This window comes from Mesoplodon densirostris, chromosome 10 (genome assembly GCF_025265405.1).
Source record: "Mesoplodon densirostris isolate mMesDen1 chromosome 10, mMesDen1 primary haplotype, whole genome shotgun sequence".
In the NCBI taxonomy this organism is placed as follows: Eukaryota; Metazoa; Chordata; class Mammalia; order Artiodactyla; family Ziphiidae; genus Mesoplodon; species Mesoplodon densirostris.
The window spans coordinates 14,303,917-14,322,915 of NC_082670.1; the positions used below are offsets into that span (position 1 = coordinate 14,303,917).

The 18,999-nt window shown below is 40.7% G+C and overlaps 2 protein-coding genes across 3 annotated transcripts in view; one reads left to right on the forward strand and one right to left on the reverse strand.

The window, feature by feature from the left end:
• Positions 1-2,457: 2,457 nt before the first annotated feature.
• On the forward strand, positions 2,458-11,815 carry FAM8A1 (family with sequence similarity 8 member A1). The gene is made up of 5 exons (XM_060111360.1): positions 2,458-3,278; positions 4,349-4,469; positions 6,091-6,214; positions 6,719-6,858; positions 8,366-11,815. Exons 1-5 carry the CDS (start codon positions 2,549-2,551, stop codon positions 8,508-8,510), a joined length of 1,260 nt encoding a protein of 419 aa, XP_059967343.1. The 5' UTR covers positions 2,458-2,548; the 3' UTR covers positions 8,511-11,815.
• Positions 11,816-14,300: 2,485 nt separating this feature from the next.
• The window catches only part of NUP153 (nucleoporin 153), an 80,685-nt gene continuing 75,986 nt past the window's right edge, over positions 14,301-18,999 (reverse strand). For both annotated transcript variants that reach the window (XM_060111359.1, XM_060111358.1), the window contains exons 20-22: positions 18,677-18,949; positions 15,659-15,830; positions 14,301-15,416 (exon numbers count right to left, since the gene is read on the reverse strand). In XM_060111359.1, the coding sequence (XP_059967342.1) occupies positions 15,332-15,416; positions 15,659-15,830; positions 18,677-18,949 (530 nt within the window). In that variant the 3' untranslated portion in view covers positions 14,301-15,331. The remainder of the gene's footprint in view (positions 15,417-15,658; positions 15,831-18,676; positions 18,950-18,999) is intronic.

An 18,999-nucleotide genomic window follows, 5' to 3' on the forward strand; every position in this document is an offset into this window, starting at 1 on the left:
CTGAGACTTCAGTCCTTGGCTGAGTATGATGGGAAGGGACTAGGGTTGATCAGGGTGTTGTTTGGATTAGCAGTGGTGCATTACATCACATCCTCATTCTTGAGTGATGATTTACTAGGTTGTCCAGGTTACATATATATATATATAACTATATATATATAGTTACATACTCTGTACTATATATGTTCCACTATCTTTGGCATATTTTCACTTTTGACAATATGGCTTCCAGTCTAAATGTCATTTCTTTCTATTTAGGTTAAGTTTTAACTGCTGCTATTTAAGATCATTATTTTTCTCTTTGCTTATATTCATCATATATGTGTTATATGTTTATGTTATTTTCCTAAAACTTGATGTGCTTCTTCAATGTAAAGAGTCATCTTCCTTCAATTCTAGAAAATTATTGGCCATTATTTCTTTTTCTCTCTTTTGGAATGCCTATTAAATGTACTGTTGAACCTTCTTATATTATGTAGAACCTCTGAATTTGTTGATTACAAAAGGCAATAATTTTATTTTTGCTTAAGCCAGTTAGAATTAGGTTTATCACTGAAACAGAAACACTCTTACTTTCTCAAAAGCAAAGTCAAAGAAAGAGAAAAACAGGTGATTCCTGAAGCTGTTATGATTATCTGTAACTAGATATCCTTGAAACCTAAACTACTCCTGAACTTTCTATGCAAGTCAATAAATTCATTTACTTTTTCTCCTTAAATCAGTTACAATTGGATTTCTGATAACTGCAGCAAAGAGTACTGATTAATATAAATGTCTGCTATGTGAGTGGCACTATGCCAGGTGCTACCTAATCAGTGGTATGAAAACAAAGACCAGTGTCTCCAATAACCACAATATTTTACACTCATTCCATGCCGTCTTCATTTATTTGTTCCTGCTTCTCCTTCCTCCCCTACCCAAACTTGGAATGCATGTTTAAATATTACAACTTTTTCACAGCTGATTTTTTTCATTTTTGGCTGTGTTGGGTGTTCGTTGCTGCGTGCAGGCTTTCTCTAGTTGCGGTGAGCAGGGGCTACTCTTCATTGCGGTGCGCCAGCTTCTCATTGCGGTGGCTTCTCTTGTTGTGGAAGTGCCTCTTGTGTTGTGTTGTGCCTCTAGAAGTGCCGGGTTCAGTAGTTGCAGCACGTGGGCTCAGTAGTTTCAGCTCGTGGGCTTCATTGCTCCGTGGCATATGGGATCTTCCCGGATCAGGGATCCAACCCATGTCCCCTGCATTGACAGGCAAACTCTTAACTGCTGCGCCACCAGGGAAGTCCCAGAGTTGATTTTTAAAATCACATCTGTAAGGGTAACCTTTCTAGCAATAGGCCACCATTATCTTTCCCTTATTTTGGACTCATATTGGTATTGTCTTAAATAGGCCTTAGAGTGTTTCATGAAAGTCTTTCCCTTTAACCAAATCATTAGCTCCTTCAGGGCAAAAGTTAAGCCTTTTACTTTCATCTCCCAGAGCAAAGTCAAGAGTGATTATGGGAATCATTGTTAACAAGTATAACCCACAATACCTGGCCCCTGTAGATCTCCTGTATGGGTCTGGGGATACAAAGATATATTCCTATCACTTAACCAACTTAAGGACATAGGAAGGTGTATTAAACTATACTTATGTAAGGTGCCATACATAGTTCAGAGGAAGGGGAAATCGTCCCTGGGCTTCGATACTCAGAGGAGGCTCCAAAGCCCTGGGATATGAACGGGGCCTTGCCTTAACAGAAAATACAAGGCAGGCACCAAAGGTTGAGACAACGGGTCTGAGGAAAGGCACAGTTTTGCTGAAGTAGGTTTGTGTCTGCAGCAGTGGAGAGTAAGATATTATGGACACAGGTCAGCTCCAGGATAAGGACAGAGTCTAGCTCTTAAATCAACATAACTCCTCTTTTCTCTTACAATCAAGATGTCTGCCGCTGAGCCATACTCTCTTGATAGATCCCAGTGTGGTTTGGCTATTAATTTCTTATCCTCTAAGGGGATATGCCTTATATCACCTTGAGTACAGATGGGCGAGGACCAGTTAACTGGAATGAACGCAGGCGGAAACAAGTAACAAGCCCTGTGCCTAGAGACCAAAACTGTCGCGGCCCCAAACACAAAAGGCGGCGCCGAGCCCTGGGACTTCTCTCTGAAATCCCCTTCCTCCATCAGCTATTTCTCCCGGAGCAGCCTGAGTCCACATCCCGTGAGATTATCTGGAGAAGCCTCGGGCCTCCAACTTCATTAAAACCACAAGAGGTGTGTGTCTGGGGGACGGGTGATGATAGTCTGGGCCCCTCAAGCGATAAGCCCACGACGCCCGGCCGAGGAAGTCCCGCCTCCCAAGGCTCTGAGCACCAAGGCCCACTCTCACGCCCCGCCTCCTTGCTCCGCCCCGCGCCGGCGACGCCGACGAGGGGGTGGGTTTCCGCTTCCGGTGGCGAATTGTTGACGCCTGCGGCTGCGGCGGTGGCTACCGGGCCGTTGGGGAGGGGCCAGTGGGAGAGTGAGACGGCGCAGTGTGACAGCACCGCCGAGTGTGCTGCTGAGGCGAATGATGGCGGAGGGGCCGGAGAAAGCCCGAGGCCGCCCTCCCGGGCAGGATGACGGCGGAGGGGACCACGAGCCCGTTCCTTCCCGAAGAGGCCTTCCCGCCGCCGCCCCACGGCCCCGGGACGGGCCGCAGGCCGAACCCCAGGCTCCGGGCCGGCCCCCAGCCCCGGGCCTCGCTCCCCCCGCGGCCGTCGCCGAGGAGTCGGAGCCACCGCGCGAGCCCGAGAATGGCAGGGAGGCGGGCTCCGGCTCGGGCTCCGGCCCCGGCGCGGGCCTGCAGGCGCTGGCAGGCTGCGAGGCGCCCGAGGCGGCGACGTCGCGGGAGAAGCCGGCGCGGCTGAGCGCCCGCGAGTACTCCCGGCAGGTGCACGAGTGGCTGTGGCAGTCCTACTGCGGCTACCTCACCTGGCACAGCGGCCTGGCCGCCTTCCCCGCCTACTGCAGCCCCCAGCCGCCTGCGCCTAGCTACCTCGCGGGCGCCGGCGCCACCGCTGCCCCGGCCGCCGGGCCGCCGCCCCTGCAGCTGGGCTATTACAACCCCTTCTACTTCTTGAGCGCCGCGGCCGCCGGGCCCGAGCCGCCGGCCTCCGCCGGCCTCACCGCCTCGGCTCCGGTCGCCGGCCCGGGAGCCCGCGCGCCTCACGTGCAGCCGCCGGCCCGGGCAGCCCCCGCGACGAGGGTAGGACCCGTCGCCGCCTCGCGAGCCCCGAGCGAGACCGGGCGGCAGGCAGGTGAGAGGCTCTTGGGGAGCGACCGGGCCCCTCTCCGCTGTCACCGCTGCCGCGCTCGCCGTGGCTTCTGCGCGGCTGTCAGCTCGCAGGGTGTACAGCGCGGCCCCGCGTGCGCCTCCCCTTAGACCTAGCGCTCCGAATCGGTTCCCTGGCTCCCCGGTCTGGTGGTTTCCACGTGCAAAGAAGCCTTTGCTCCTCAAAGCGTCCTCTTAGCCTTCGTCTCCACGGTGTGGAGTGAGATCCGAAGCTTAATTCACTCTCAGACGGCAAACCCGGCTTGGGGGAAGGGGAAGTTTTGACTGATGATGCTGGAAAGAATCCAGACATGGATGTATTAACTATATTATCTATAGTTAATATGATAACTGTTTTGTGAATTAGGGACAGTGGAACTGACGGATATTAAAGCTTTTCATTAATGCAAATGGAATTATGAACCTTTGGGCCTTGGCTTCATCTTGTGTGTTGTATGTTTACTTCTGTATGGGAATTAGAATATTCTGAATCACTTACACTTTTTAGTGTATTATTTAGACTTTTTGTTTACTTTATCCAGCCACAGATAATATGGGACAAGACCTAGTTGCCTGAATTTGATTCAAAATTTAGGATGGCAGCTTGATAATCCCTGGATTTGTTACATAGAAAGCAAGACAGACTAAATAAGGGGTAAGATGAGGGGCACAGGGATTTACTTCGTACCGTCTACACTTGATATTTTGCTTAAAAAGTTTAATTTTGTGTCATAGGCTTGTAATCACCTGGAGTCTCATTTGAATCCCTAGTGAAATGTATTGAGTACTTGAAATAATGAAATTTATCTGTGAAATCATTTCTAAACGTTAAGGGGGTGAAAACAAGCTTTAAACTGCTCAGTAAATAGTGAAGTAGCGTTGCTGTTTTATTAACATGCCCTGTTGAAGTCAATACCAGTAATTGTTGCAGTTATAAAATTTTTTTTATCAGCAAGTTGTACCTTGACTTTACATTCATTACCTAGCTTGGGTTCCAAGGCCTATGTACAACGATTAGTTTTCCTAACTTTTTTCTTTTTTTTTTTAAATTTACAGGTAGAGAGTATGTTATTCCATCCTTGGCCCACAGATTCATGGCAGAGATGGTGGACTTCTTTATTCTCTTCTTTATAAAAGCAACCATTGTCTTAAGCATTATGCACCTCAGCGGAATAAAGTAAGTTAAGGCCACTTGCAGAAGGGTTTTAATGTCCACTGTCTAGAGATCTTGCTTTAATTTTTTTTTCATGCCTGCAAGTGACTACATGGATAATCTGTGTGGCAGTGTACATGATTTCTTTATAGGAGCTTTGTTGGATTTGCTTTCTTGTTGGTTTTAAGAAATAACTACAAAAGGAGAAAAACACTTAATTCTGCAAGATGTGGGGAATTTAACTTATCAAAAGTAGGTGAAAGGAACCTCCAACCCTGGTTTGATTTTATTCACTATTTTCTTAGGCCAGTTGCAAATTTTTCTCTTACAATCGTTTTCAGAGTGGAGTATCTAAACACAAAGGCATAAAGAGGTTTTGGTAGATGAACTATTAATAATCAGCTAGATGGCATTTCCAAACGGGGTTGCATATATTGTCAGGCAAGTTCCAAGTGAACTGCAAAGTGAGCTATTTATGTGAATAATCTTCCTTTCAGATTAACAATCATAATAGCAGTTATCACTTGCTAAGCACTTTCCGTGTGCTAGGCTTTGTATGGATTCTTAATCTTGCCACCACTGTAAATTAGAGGTTAATATCTCCATTTTATAGAGATTGAAATTTGGGCTTACAAAAAGTTAAGCCCAGAATTTACAAAGGCAGTAAGTGACAGTCAAGTTCAGACCCTGGTAATTAAATTTCAGGGCCCCTGCCAGGAGCCTGAATGTTACTATGATTCTTCCCTGTCTCTCCCTCCCTTACGCCCTACACATCCAATCAAGTACCAGCTAACTCTGTTCAGTCTCTTGAATAACCTTCAGCCCATACCATTTCCTTTTCACTGTCAGAATTTCATTTTTCATCATTGCTTCTCCCTAGTCCAGTCACTGCCATCATTTGCTTGGATTATAACACAAGTCTTCTAACTGGTATCTCAGTTTACTGTCTCCTGTTTTATCTCAATTCAGTCTCTGATAGAAAACCAAAGAGATCATAAATTCTGATTCTGCCACTCTCCTGCCTTAAAATCCTTCAATAGTTTCTCATTGCCATCAGGGTAAGTCTTATTAATGTCCTCATATATTTTAACAGATACCCTTATTTCTTAATCACTCACCTCTCACTTAGTTATTTGAGCCACATTGAACTGCCTACAGCTTCCATCATACTCTTGCTTAAAGGCTCTCTCTTGTTAGTCCCTCTCTCTGAAATTTCTCCCTTCTTAGTCTGGCCAACTTCTCTCATCCTTCAGATCTCACCTTAAGTGTCATTTTTGGGAAGCCTCCACTAAGTTAAGTGTGCCTGGTACGTGTCTCCAAGTACCCAATGGTTCTCTATTATAGCCCTTTTCCCACTTCATTATTATTTATTCTGCTTTACCTGCTGGGTTAGCAGCTCTGTGAAAGCAGAGACCATGTTGAATTCACTTGCCATTTTATCCCCGGGGCTAGTACAGCGCCTGCTCAGGGTAGTGCTGCTTATTTGTTGAATAAGCTAATGAATATTTTGTGAAACTAGACAGTTGGAAACCTAAAGATCAGTTTAGAATTTCAATTAAAGTTTTTGATTTACACTAATGAAAAAAAAAATCAATGCAACTGCTCTGGTAACTAATTCTTTGTAACCGAAAACTATTTTTTGTAGGGATATCTCCAAGTTTGCTATGCATTATATAATAGAAGAAATAGATGAAGACACATCAATGGAAGACTTGCAGAAAATGATGGTTGTGGCGCTTATATACAGATTATTAGTTTGTTTCTATGAGGTAAGCTACTGACTTCAGCAAATATTAATATTTAACAATCTAATTTTAGATTATCAGCCCAAGACAAAAAAGTAGTGGAGATTTTTGTTTTTAATCATGTATTTGTCAAATGTCTTTATTTTTTTCTAAATTACCTTTAACATAATACTTTCCAAGTTAAAACTTTTGGAATGGAGACATTTTTCAGTTTCTTTGTAATACATTTCAGTCTTGTTGTCCAAAAATATATTGTAAGTTGGTTGTGGAGCTTGAAATGCGTCTTTCCATAGAAGCAACTTGCTAAAAAATATAATGGGTCATAGAGAAATATTACAGTAGATATCTTGTGGTATTGAAGATGTTAGAGACCTGCAGAAATGCATTAAAAGGTTAACCCTTAAGTATTCTATGAAATTCTTCCAACTTGAAAAATTTTAAACATGAATCATATGGCAGGAAAATTTACCTTTAAAATTGGTATCGTTGAGCCAGTAAATTATTATAAAATTATCCTTCTTTCTTTAGATAATTTGCATTTGGGGAGCAGGTGGAGCCACCCCAGGGAAGTTCCTGCTAGGGCTTCGAGTTGTGACATGCGATACGTCGGTGCTTATTGCGCCAAGTCGGGTTTTAGTGATTCCTTCCTCAAATGTTAGCATTACAACGTAAGTTCTTTTTTTTAGCCTAATGTATTATGTACTTATGAATTGTACTGATTACTTAAAAATTATTTTCATAAGTTATACCATTTGATAAAAGTATTTTTAGGATGTTGGTTCTTCATGGCATATAATAGGCTTAATTTATTAAGTTTAAAACAAAATTTGAATGTTTTCAATGATTATAGACTCCTCTTCAGTATACATCTTCAAAGGTAAGCATTTTATGAACTGTAGGTCACAATAATGAGAGGAGGATTTGGGCGTGGCTGCTCTCTATGTCAGTGCTCCAGGCCTACCTTTATTATTCTCTAGATCTGTGGATATTGGAGTTTAGTTACTGCTCTGCCTTGAAGCTTCCATTTGGTAATACCTGTCATTATCCCATCTTGAATAGGCAATAAGAATTTTGACAGCTATACATGCGTGCATCCTGCTCCTAAGTGATAGAGCTTGTAATACTTCCAGTACTCATGGCTAGCTGTTGGCATCTGGCTCTGGGGGAAGGTACAGATAGTGATAATGGAAGTTGTGGAGGTGAGTAGGTGGTAATCAGTTGAGCAAAACAGGAAACTGGCTGGAATTGCTGCCAGGATGATTCAGAGTTGGGTTGTTTAAACAAGAGACTCTAGAAAAAGCCTTGAATTTGCTCACATCTTCAAAATTTCCTTACATTTTTGTGATTCTAATAACCCTGGCTATTACTTTTAATGAGTCAATAATGGCTAATATTTATTGAGCACCTCATAAACCAGCCACTGTTTTAAAAACATTGCATATGTATTAACTAATTTAAGTTAGGTACTATAGGTACTATTACCCTCTTATTACAGATGTGTAATACAACTAGTAGTTGGTAGAAAATGTATCTGAAACCAAGCAGTCTGGATTCAGAGCCCACACTCAGCTGCTGTTATCCTATAACCGTTCAGTGCACTGAAAGGCAGAAATCTAATGTTAGTAGGACAATTCTCCATTCTGAGCTACTGTTGAAAGCTTTCCTTAATCACAGAAGCCCACAAAGAAAGATCTGATAAACAAATACAGTAATTTGAAATGCTGGTGCTCTTCATAGAAGGTAGAAAATGGGACTGCGTAAGTGTACTCAGTTTAGAAGATAGTGAAAACACTAAAAGCATAGAGGTACTAAAAGTAGTGAGTGACTATAGAAAGGGTAAGTAAATAAGTAAAGGGAATAGTTATTCTAGTCTTCTGTCAAAATACTAGAAAATACTGTAAACTTTTAGCTCACATTCTAAGACATACCATTGCTTTTCATGTGTAAGTTCTAAAGTCTAACTTTTATGTTACGAAGTCTTTAGAACTAGCCCAGGTGGTTTGATCATACTTTGATAACTGAATTACTTTCAAGTGGCAAAGGTTAAAACTGTTAATTATACTTTGAATATGTTTTAAATACATCTTGAACTTGATAGAATACAATTAATCTATATGTAGTTGGTATACGACTTAATCTGTTTTTTGGTGTTTTTTTTTTGCTTTAATTTTTTAGGTCCACTGTACGAGCTTTGATCAAGAATTTTTCTATTGCTTCTTTTTTCCCTGCTTTCATCACACTGCTGTTTTTTCAGCATAATCGAACAGCCTATGACATTGTAGCAGGAACCATTGTGGTAAAAAGAAATGGGGTCAGATGATGCCCCAAAAAGCCCTGAATTCCATACTCTCTGGAATAATGACAAGACTAAATTATATATCAAGGCCATCAGTATCCCTGGGTTACATTAACTGATGATTTAGAAATTAAAGCAGTCGCTCCAGTGCGATGCAGGTGACTATGCTGAAAGTATTGATTTTACTTGAATGTCAAAGAAAGAACTTTTCCAGAAGAAAAACCTGTTAAGTAAGTCCAAGTGTTAAAGTTTTTAGATTGAGCCGAAGGCAAGTGGTGTCATAATCAACAACGGACAGTATATACTTAAGGTCTAAGGTGTTAGAACTTGCTGAAAGCATTTTCAGCTTTGAAATCTCCAAATGAAACTTTAAAAACTTATTTTGGTTTATCCCAAAATGATGGAAAATGTCCAGTTGTGTTTTGTGAACACACTCATCTTTTAGTTAACACTTCTTGAGGAAACTTTTGTCTTTGCTTTTTGCGGGGAGGGAGTGGGGACACACATTTGATGAGCCACTTAGCGCCCATCCCAGGAGCTGGTGAGTTAGCTGCAAGAGAGAGGGGAAGGTGAGGCCGGCCTAGCAGTTCCCTGACTTGAAATTTTAAAATCTGTACTGCAGTTACTGCAGGAATGATGTAACTTTATAACTATTCTTAATGCCTAAACATGTATTTGTGGGCAGATTTTGCATGATGATGAAAAAGTATTAAGTCATATTGCTATCTTATCCTTGATTTTTTTTTTTTTTAAGAAAAAGGTAAGTTAGTGATTGCTTTTAATGGGGTTGGGGGAGAGGGGTAAGTTTTCACTGTAAATTTAAATTGAAACTCATGTGCAAGTGTTTTCAGTGCCCTAAATCAAACCATAAATATGTGGGGAAAAGCAGTCCTATCAAATTGTTGCATATTTACTGTAAAACAATATTCCCAGTATGTGCACAGCATGAAGAAGGTATTAGTGCTTTTCAGTGTTCTGAATATAACTTCTCTTTATATACAGGATATTCACATACTAGTTTCCTTTTATTATATTATATTGTTCCATAACTTTTGAAGCATCAAGGAATTAAATAATCTTAGCATTTCATGATTAAATACTAGTAGCCTGTGAAATACTTACCAGTTTTCCCGTTAGGCACTGTTCTCTGTAACAAGGAAGAGTAGCATTTCCAGACATTATTCCAAGTTCTTTGGTTCTGTGGGCCAACAGCTCATTTGGGGCCTGCCAGGGATGATGTTTTTGAGGGAAATGTTAAGTAACACTTTGTGTATTGCCATTTTAATTTATTCTTCGATTGCACAGTTGTAGAGTTTTAAGTGTGTGTATGTGCTTTTGTTAGATGGCCCAGTTAGCTGTGCTGAGGTATATCTGAACTAAAAGTTCTGTTTCTTAGGCATTTTCTGCATCTGTTATTTTCCCCCAAAACACTAAACTGTGTTGAACAGTTCATAACTAGGGTGCTTACAGGATCAATCTAGGCTTTATTTTGGTCTTAACAGCAAATATATTTGCTATTACTATATCAGTTTTTAAAGTGGTTTTTTTTGACATTTAAAATGTGAATATTTTCAATTTGTTTATAGAAACCTTAACAGTGTCCTTAATGCCTTTTCTTATTGTAAAATTTCATAAACCATGATATATAATTTCATGAAAACCATGAGCCATGGTTTATGGTTTTCATAAACAATGTTTTTCAAAATAACTTTATAGTAAATCCATCACAGAAAGCCTATTAGTTAAATGTGTCAAAATACTAAACAGATCGTTCACCTGTTTCTGGGAAGAGAAAGTGTTATGGCCCTTCACAGTAAACAAACCAAAACCATCCACTAACTTCTTAAATTAGAGGAGAAATTATTAGGAAATATTACATAAACTTACCAATTAGTAGTGTATACGTTAGGATCAGTGTATACACCCCCTTTGCCCGATTGGGAATTGGGAGTTGAAATGTACCCTTCCGACATGTAGCTCTGGAATACACCTTTAATGTGTAATTTCCTCGATGGTTCACCACTTAGGCTATTTTTATACAGTAAACAAAAGGAAATACATAGTCCAGTTTGTTTTATACTTTAATATCTATGTAGATGCATTTCTCAGGATTCAAGTTACACTATGTAGCCCTATCAAGTAAAAAGTGTTACTTTGCCTTTACAACAAAATCCAAGTCTGTTTATGAATTCAGCACTTAGGGAGATTTTTGATTCCCAAGTTGGGGGGAAAAAATGACAAAATGGGGAAGAAGGGGGAGCCACGTGTTTTTCTCTTGGGGCTGGGGCCTCCCTATTTTCAGTATACTTTTTATTATATTTCATTTACAGAAATGCTGAATTTTGTGTCAAGACAGAATTCTCATACGGAAGCTCTACAGCCTAAAAAGGCAAAAAGAAAGTTGTCTTCATAGTATTAATATTCTTCATCACTTTTACAATAATAAGGGAACAGAAATTAGGAGTCATGCTGAGAATACTATTTCAGTGAACATACTGTATATAAAACCACAGGTCATGCGGTTAATTTAGTCACCTAGAAACTCTGTTATGAAATGTGCAGCCTGAGTGGCTCCTGCACCTTGAGAAAAGTCTGACATACTAAATGCACGCTGGGCTGAGCTAGGTGAGTGGGAGCGGCGGCAAGCAAGCTGTGCTTTTAGGGAGTCTGTGGCTAGAGAGGAAGCCAGCACCTGTGTGGCACTGCTTCAGAAGTTACTTCTTTCTCCCTAAACAGTCACCTAGTTTCTCCTAAATAGTTAGGATTGAAAAAACATTATTATTTGAGGGCTTTGTCTAAGTTTATAAAAGTCTTTAATGTTTCAAATGACAGTAAAAATTGTTCTAACTCTAAAAGAAGGATTTTTTCCCTTAAGTGACTTGTTTGGGCGTTTCACTTAGGCATAAATATTTCCAGCAAAAGGAAGACAGGAGTTGAAAAACTACTTGGGAATAAAAGGGCTTTTTGATGGGAATGTATTAACTTTTTTTATTCTATACTTATCCCTATGAAAACAGGCTGTTGTTCCTTTTAAAGAATATTCCTAAATAATAGCAGTATTCCTAAAATCAGGCAAATACTTCAGTTACTTGCCATTTCCCACCCCCACCCCCAGCCCATACCAAAGGCCAAAATCTTTGCAATACGTGCTTCCCTGGGTAAAGTTCCTTATCTCAAGCTGTCTGCGTATTTCTTTGCAGTTCATTAGAGTATGGCTTGATCCACAAACAGTATCTGATGGCCTGCCTATAAATGAAAATTCAACATTCTATTTTTAATAATTTGCCACCAATTTGTATTCTTTGTCTCAATAAATACCTGGTCGCCAATGCTTTTGTGTTTTGCCTGTTTCTTTGAGGTTTGCTCCAGAATCTCTTGCTTCCAAATACAGCTGCTCTAGCATTCTCTGCCTTCAGGAGATGAATGCTTTCAGAAATAGAGGTCTATCAAAAAAAAATCATCCACTTTGAGATATATTCTTTTAGCAAGTCACTCAGAAGTTAGCTGTAGATGACTAAGCTTTTAATGTTAAACTAATCCTGTCCGTTCCTTAAAGTTGTTAACCATTCCAACCGCGTTGCAAGATGCTAAGGACCCACATTACACATGAGGAACCAGAAGTCAGTCTCATAGCTAGGAGAAGACTGAGCTGGGCAATTTGATCCTAGTCTGGTCTTGTAAGCATTCCCTATTCAGCCCTTTACAAACAAAACAAGGAAGGACACACAACAGGTTCCTCGAGAAACACAAAGATAATAAAGGATAAACACAAATGTAGTTAAACTGTGGCGTGGTCTGAATCCTGTAGACAATGTGCTGTTGGGACCTCAGCCACGAGCTACTACACATGCTGGAAACCACAGTGGATGTCGGAGGTAAGCTTATAAAAGTTGCCCTATATTACAAGGAAATGAAAGCTCTGACATGGTATATATAGCTGGTGTGTGTAGCTAGACCCAACACACCCATTTTTCTCAATGTTACTGTACCAAATTCGTCAGTTTCCAAACAGGCCCAGCACATGACATACTGATACAATTAAAGAAAAACATAAGTTCTTCCCCAGGCTAAACCAGGAAGTTTATGGCCTGGTTACAAATTGCTAAAATTAGTCCAACATTTATTTCAAGTAATAAAACCCTAATTCCAAGAGAAATTTGTAATAAATAGCTAAAGACTTATTTCAGTTGTCTGAATTGTACTTCTTTTTCTTAATGCCCCAAACTGTAAATTACTAAAAAAAGTCAACCTACCACTTGAGAGTGGCATGCCTGGACCTCATGCATCAGAAGTCTTCCAGGTGCTCACGTAACGATTTTGGGCCCTACCTGGCCCCGGTGATGCATCAGTCTCTGGTGAGCACGTCCCAGGATATACATTTGGCCCACCTCACCAAGCATGTTGATGTACATTCAGTGAGAACAACGGACCCTGTTGTAAATCAAATTATATAAACATACCTGATTATTCCATCTTTCTGCATACGCCTTTCTTACCTTCAGAGATTATTTTCAGTTAAAAACAATTCCTCATTGATCCAGCACGAGAAGTGGGCTTTTATTGTTTTCTTTCCATAACGTTTCCCCTTCTTCCACAAACAGTGCTTGACTTCTTTCATTTGTGTATAGAGCATGGAACCCAAGGCTGCTATTACAGCCACAGGGAGTGGGTCTTCAGCCTGCACCAGTCTGACGAAGAGATACCTCTGCTGGGCTTAAGAAGGGACTGATTTGAGGCTGGAGCTGCTACCACGAATGTTTTCTATAGCTGCCGTGTGCAGCCTGAGAGTTAAAGCAGTTGAGATGAAGAGACAAGTCCTACCTAAGTCCCAAATACTCTAGCCCTAGAGATCTCAGTTCTGGGGGCCAGGAGATTTCATTTATAAGATAAGCCACCCTAAGTTTGGTTTTCAGTTACTTGCTTTAAAAAAAAAAAAAGTGCTAAGTAAAATGAAATATTTCCAGCACATTTTTAATGAAAAATCTTTCCCAGAATAGAAAGCCTAATATTCCCATCCATATCGACCTAAAGAATGGCTAAGAGTGAAGGAACATGCAGTTTAGTTAGGCATTAACTTCTCAGCATCAACACCCCACAGGTTTCCAGTTTACTTCTTTTAGCATTCACCATCATCTGCCCCCAAAGAGGTTCATGTCAAATGTATATTATTTAATAAGGTGAGAATTATAAATACAAAATTCCTACTCCGAAACCAGCATTTGATGATGGCCTAAGACATTTTCAGTAAGAGAAACCATGTCACTGGAAACACAGAAAAGCTCTTAAACATTTTAAAGTACTGAATTTAACCACAAGTTCAGCAAAATAAAAGTCGCCACAGAATAATAATATGTACAAACTGAAGAACACAATTATCAAACTCTGTCCCAAGAGCACTTTTATGGACCATAAGAAAGAAATCTAGTTTTAAAAAATCGATAAAATAATCCAAAAGAAATTCCACAAAATGACCACTGAAGTTTTTGTGGGCTATTTTGGGCATCCATCTCCAAGAACTCTATCAATAAAACATTGTCTAGTCACCTATCAAGGAAGATACAAACAGAAATGGCTGCGTGTGTTTATTTTCAACTTTTAAAAAGGTATGTCAATTTATATGCAAAGTAGGTGCAATTCCTAGCACCAGACATAACGCAGAGTTACCTTCAGACACTTCCCCTTCACTTAGGCGTTGTCCAAATCACTTCAATGTATTCTTCAGAATTTTTCTTCTGACCATTGTTAACCTTCATATAAAGGTTCCCTTCCACTAACACTCATACCTTCACTAGGATTTAACACTAGAACAAAACGTATTTCATAACTTTTTATTGATGGCATTTATCCCATGGTTTAACATGTTAATTATACTGTAATAAACATGGCTTTAATATTAAACTTTTCCTTATTATCCAAAGTCACCACAGTCCATTTCAGTAAATATAAAAATATATGCTTAATACTTTGTACAATACTGGTTTTTGGTCCAAACAAAAACTGGATCAGAAAAGCCAATAAACTCACTTTAAGAATCCCCAATTTTTTTTTTTTAAGATTTCCAAATGGATTTAGGCAACTTTGAATAATGGGATTTACATAATAAAATCTGAGACAAGACTAAACAACAAAAAAACCTTTCTAACACAAAATTAAAATTTCAAGTTCACAGATTTATGTTATGCCAAAAAAGTACAGAAACAAAACTGTATTTACACAAGTTTTATAATAAAATAATGAAAAAGGCAAGACAGGTGATAGAAGAATGCCAATATAGAAATAGCATATAACTATTAAATGGAGAACGAACTAGATCTAACAAGTCCTTAGCGTGGACCATTCTTTAATCAGGCTTTTCCTCTATCAGAAAATTTTAGTGCACAATACACCCAACTCACTCACTTCACACATACACCAGCACAAACTCAGCATAGAAATCATTCATTTCAACATCCTCTAATCTATACAGAATTCCTCAGATATAATTACAATTTCAGTGCGTTCCGTAAAACGCACATCAACGCACATGGTGATGCAGACAAAGAGGTTGTATACAAAGCCATTCTCTCGAGCGGGCTTGATTCCTGGGTTCAGCCAGCCTATGTCAAACCAGTGAATAATTTGCTGGATCATAAAACATTTTTGCTGAAGAATGAGTCACCAGTCTAGCTATCATTTTTTTAAAAGGGGGTGGGAGAAGTGAAGTTGGGGCTTCTGTAAAGAAAAAAGGAGGAAAATTCCAAAATTAAAGATCTGACTTCAGATAACCCAGCACATAGTACAATCCAGAATCTGAAAGTAGGGCACCAGCTGCTGTTAAAACAGTGTTTACAACAGCATCAAGACCTTTATTTCCTGCGTCTAACAGCAGTCTTTATCTTGCGACCAGAAACTGAAGTTCCAGAAGAAGAGAAGGAGTTTTTCCCATTTGACCTGTGAAAAACAAAAACTCTGTAATGTGACATGATGCTCAGATGAAAGTTCACAATCATAACACTAAATGTGACTGGTGATGGGGTGGGGGACACTACTTTCTGCTACACCTCATACCCGAGACAGACAGACAGACAGACACCTCAACTATACTGCACCTTGGTGATTCTATACACACACACACACACAAACACACACCCTCATTATGTTAAATTCTCCATTTAAACAAAAAGCTCTCTTACCCCACAGTAAACGCTGCTGGAGGCTGGCTGAACTGAAAGCCCCCCGAGCCTGAGGGCTGGGCTGCGGCTGCAGGTGTGCTGGCATTTGCACCGAACGTGAACACTCCTGATGGATTATTGTTTGTGAAGTTGAAATTTGTAGCAGCACTGCTGCCAAACTGGAAAACAGAACCTGCAATAGATGAAGCAGAAAAACTTTATTAAGGTAAAAATGATGGTTCTTCTAGTAATGACTCTGACCTTTACATACAAAAACCTGTAAAGGGTTAAAGCTCTTATGGTCACTTAAAGAAAATGAAGTATTTTCTCCACTCACACAATATATACCTGACACCCTCAAACAAGTACCTAACTCACCCATGACCAAGGAAAAAAGGGCAGAGTGGACTTTTCGCTAAGACCGTGGAATCAACAAACATACTTACCTCTATCTTCTTCAAAATTATGTTAAAATAACAGTAAAGGGAATTTTACAACAAATGGAGAGAGGAGACAACACAACAACATTTTGAAGCTGGAAGGCTAACTGGAGCCAAGTACTAAACTAGCAGCAAGGGAAAGCACAGAGGCTTTCCGTTCACACTAAACATACCCAAAAGGTTTAGGTTCCAGGTACTTCTGGAAGTGAGAATGAAGGTGTGACTGGAAAAAAAAAAAAAAACAGCAGAATGGTAGAGGATCTGTTTAAGAAGCAGATACCTAGCAATCCCTCACCAACACCAAACAGGATAATAAATCCCCTCTACCCAGCAGAAAAATAGAACTTTAGTCTCTGGAGAGGCCTCTGGACCAGGGGACATCACACATAAAGGCAAGAATACCATATTGAAAACAGAAGGATTCAGAGTAGGTTGATACAATGAATATTGAGAGCTGCAGCCTTCTGCCCTGACACAGCTCCCAAAACACTGGCAATCAGGAGTATATATACCCTTCAGGAAGGAGACTGGAGGAATCTTCTCTGGGGAGTCTGGCAGTCTGAAAGGAAAGCTCTAAAGATACTGTACTAGCATCCAGTTCTTCCCAAGAGGACAAGCCAGTTAGATAAACCTACAATGATATTCAAGATCTGCAAGCCCTAACCACATACAATGAATTATCGAGTGGTATTTAGGTGTCCTGCACTCATAAAGTTATAAGTAGAATGGAAGAAAATATTTGCAAACCATATATTTGATAAAGGGCTGATATCCAAAATACATACGAACTCCTACAACTCAAGAACAAACCTCCCCCCACCAACAAACCAAAACCAAAACCAAACCAAAAAACCCCTCAAATAACCCAATTAAAAAACGGGCAAAGGGGGCTTCCCTGGTGGCGCAGTGGTTGGGAGTCCGCCTGCCGATGCAGGGGACGTGGGGTCGTGCCCCGGTCCGGGAAGATCCCACGTGCCGCTGAGCGGCTGGGCCCGTAAGCCATGGCCGCTGGGCCTGCGCATCCGGAGCCTGTGCTCCGCAACGGGAGAGGCCACAACAGTGAGAGGCCCGCGTACCGCAAAAAAAAAAAAAAAAAAAAAAAAGATAAGAAATAACAAGTGTTGGCAAGGACGTGGAGAAAAGGGAGCCCTTGTGAACTGTTGGTAGAAATGTAAACCGCTGCAGCCACCATGGAAAACAGTATGGAAGTTCCTAAAAAAGTTAAAGATAGAACCACCATATGATCTAGCAATGCCATTCTAGGTATTTACCCAAAAGACTTGAAACTAGGCTCTCAAAAAGATAGCTGGACTCTCTCATTCACTGCAGCATTATTCACAATGACCAAGATGTAGAAACAACCTAAATATCCATAGACAGATGCACAGATAAAGGAAATGACATATATACATAAAATGGAATATTAATCTTGCAATACGGGAAAACATGCACGCATCTGGAGGACATAAGTGAAATAAGCCAATCACAGAAGAACAAGTACTACATGACTTCACTTCTATGAGGAATCTAAAATAACCAAATTCACAGAAGCTAAAAGAATGGTGCCTGCAGAGGAGGGCTTGGGAGTAGGAAGAAATGAGGAGCTGCTATTCAAAAGGTATAAAGTGGCAGTCATGCAAGACGCGTACATTCTAGAACTCTGCTGCACAATACTGTGCCCAGAGTTAACAACACTGCATTGCACACTTAATTTGTTGAAAGAGTAGATAGATCCCACATTAAACATGCTTACTACAATTAAAACAAAACCCCCAAACACTACAAGTAGAGAGGCAGGAAGCACCAAACACGCGAGGAAAGTATTTCATAAGAAACACTAAGACCAAAACAATAATAAAGAAAAGCAAGTTGGAGAAAACTGACTAAGCAAAAACTTTAAGGGGGGAAAAAGAACCCTGCATCATTAATATCTTCAAGAGATCAATACATAACACTTCTAAAACAAAAGCAGAAGGATATAAAAAGGAAACATCCACAGAACAAAGAGGACGACTTGGAAATTAAAAAGTAATACAAGTGGAAGTAAAATCTCAACAGGTGTGTTTAAAAGTAAACTGAGGGGGACTTCCCTGGTGGCACAATGGTTAAGAATCCGCCTGCCAATGCAGGGGACACAGGTTTGAACCCTGGTCCAGGAAGATCCCACATGCCATGGAGCAGCTAAGCCCATGTGTCACAACTACTGAAGCCCACGTGCTCTAGGGTCCACGTCCCGCAACTACTGAGCTCACGTGCTGCAACTACTGAAGCCCACGCACCTAGAGCCTGTGCTCTGCAACAGAAGCCACCACAATGAGAAGCCCACACACCACAACGAAGTGGCCCTCGCTCACCGCAACTAGAGAAAGCCCGCGCACGGCAACGAAAACCCAATGCAGCCAAAAAGAAGTGCTTAACTGTGTGAAAGTTGGGAATGCTGTTTATAGGTAAATCTAAACATACACATCTCTGTTCTGCCAAGTACAAGAGACAAAAAAAAAAAAAAAAAAAAAAAAAAAAGACACGCATGGTTTCAAAGTTCATTAAGACATACAGAACCCAAGTACGGAAACAAAGGACATCACTACTACATACTTACTGGAATTAGGAGCTGTTCCAGAGCCAAATGCAGACTGACTAGGCTGCTGTCCAAACACGGGAGGCTGGCTACTGCTTGACACTGTCCCAAAAGTAGGTGGCGCAGGCTGAGAACCAGCAGAAAATAATGCTGCTGAAGATGATATAGATCCAAAGCCTGGGGGGTTAGGCTGGCTGGCACCTTGACTTTGTCCAAATGTTGGGGTCTGGTTAGCACCGAACGCTGGACTGGCAGATGGTGCTGAAGGTCCAGTGCCAAATACAAAGGAGGATCCTAGAGGCCCACAGAAATACTGCAATTACCATGATGGTTAAAATGAGATA

What these genes read in the sequence shown, in the direction of transcription:
- FAM8A1 (XM_060111360.1), top strand. Translation starts at nt 2,549, where the DNA reads ATGATGGCGGAGGGGCCGGAGAAAGCCCGAGGCCGCCCTCCCGGGCAG. An exon ending in CGAGACCGGGCGGCAGGCAG is followed by an intron (nt 3,279 to 4,348) that starts GTGAGAGGCTCT and finishes TTAAATTTACAG; the next exon opens with GTAGAGAGTATGTTATTCCA. An exon ending in TCAAATGTTAGCATTACAAC is followed by an intron (nt 6,859 to 8,365) that starts GTAAGTTCTTTT and finishes TTAATTTTTTAG; the next exon opens with GTCCACTGTACGAGCTTTGA.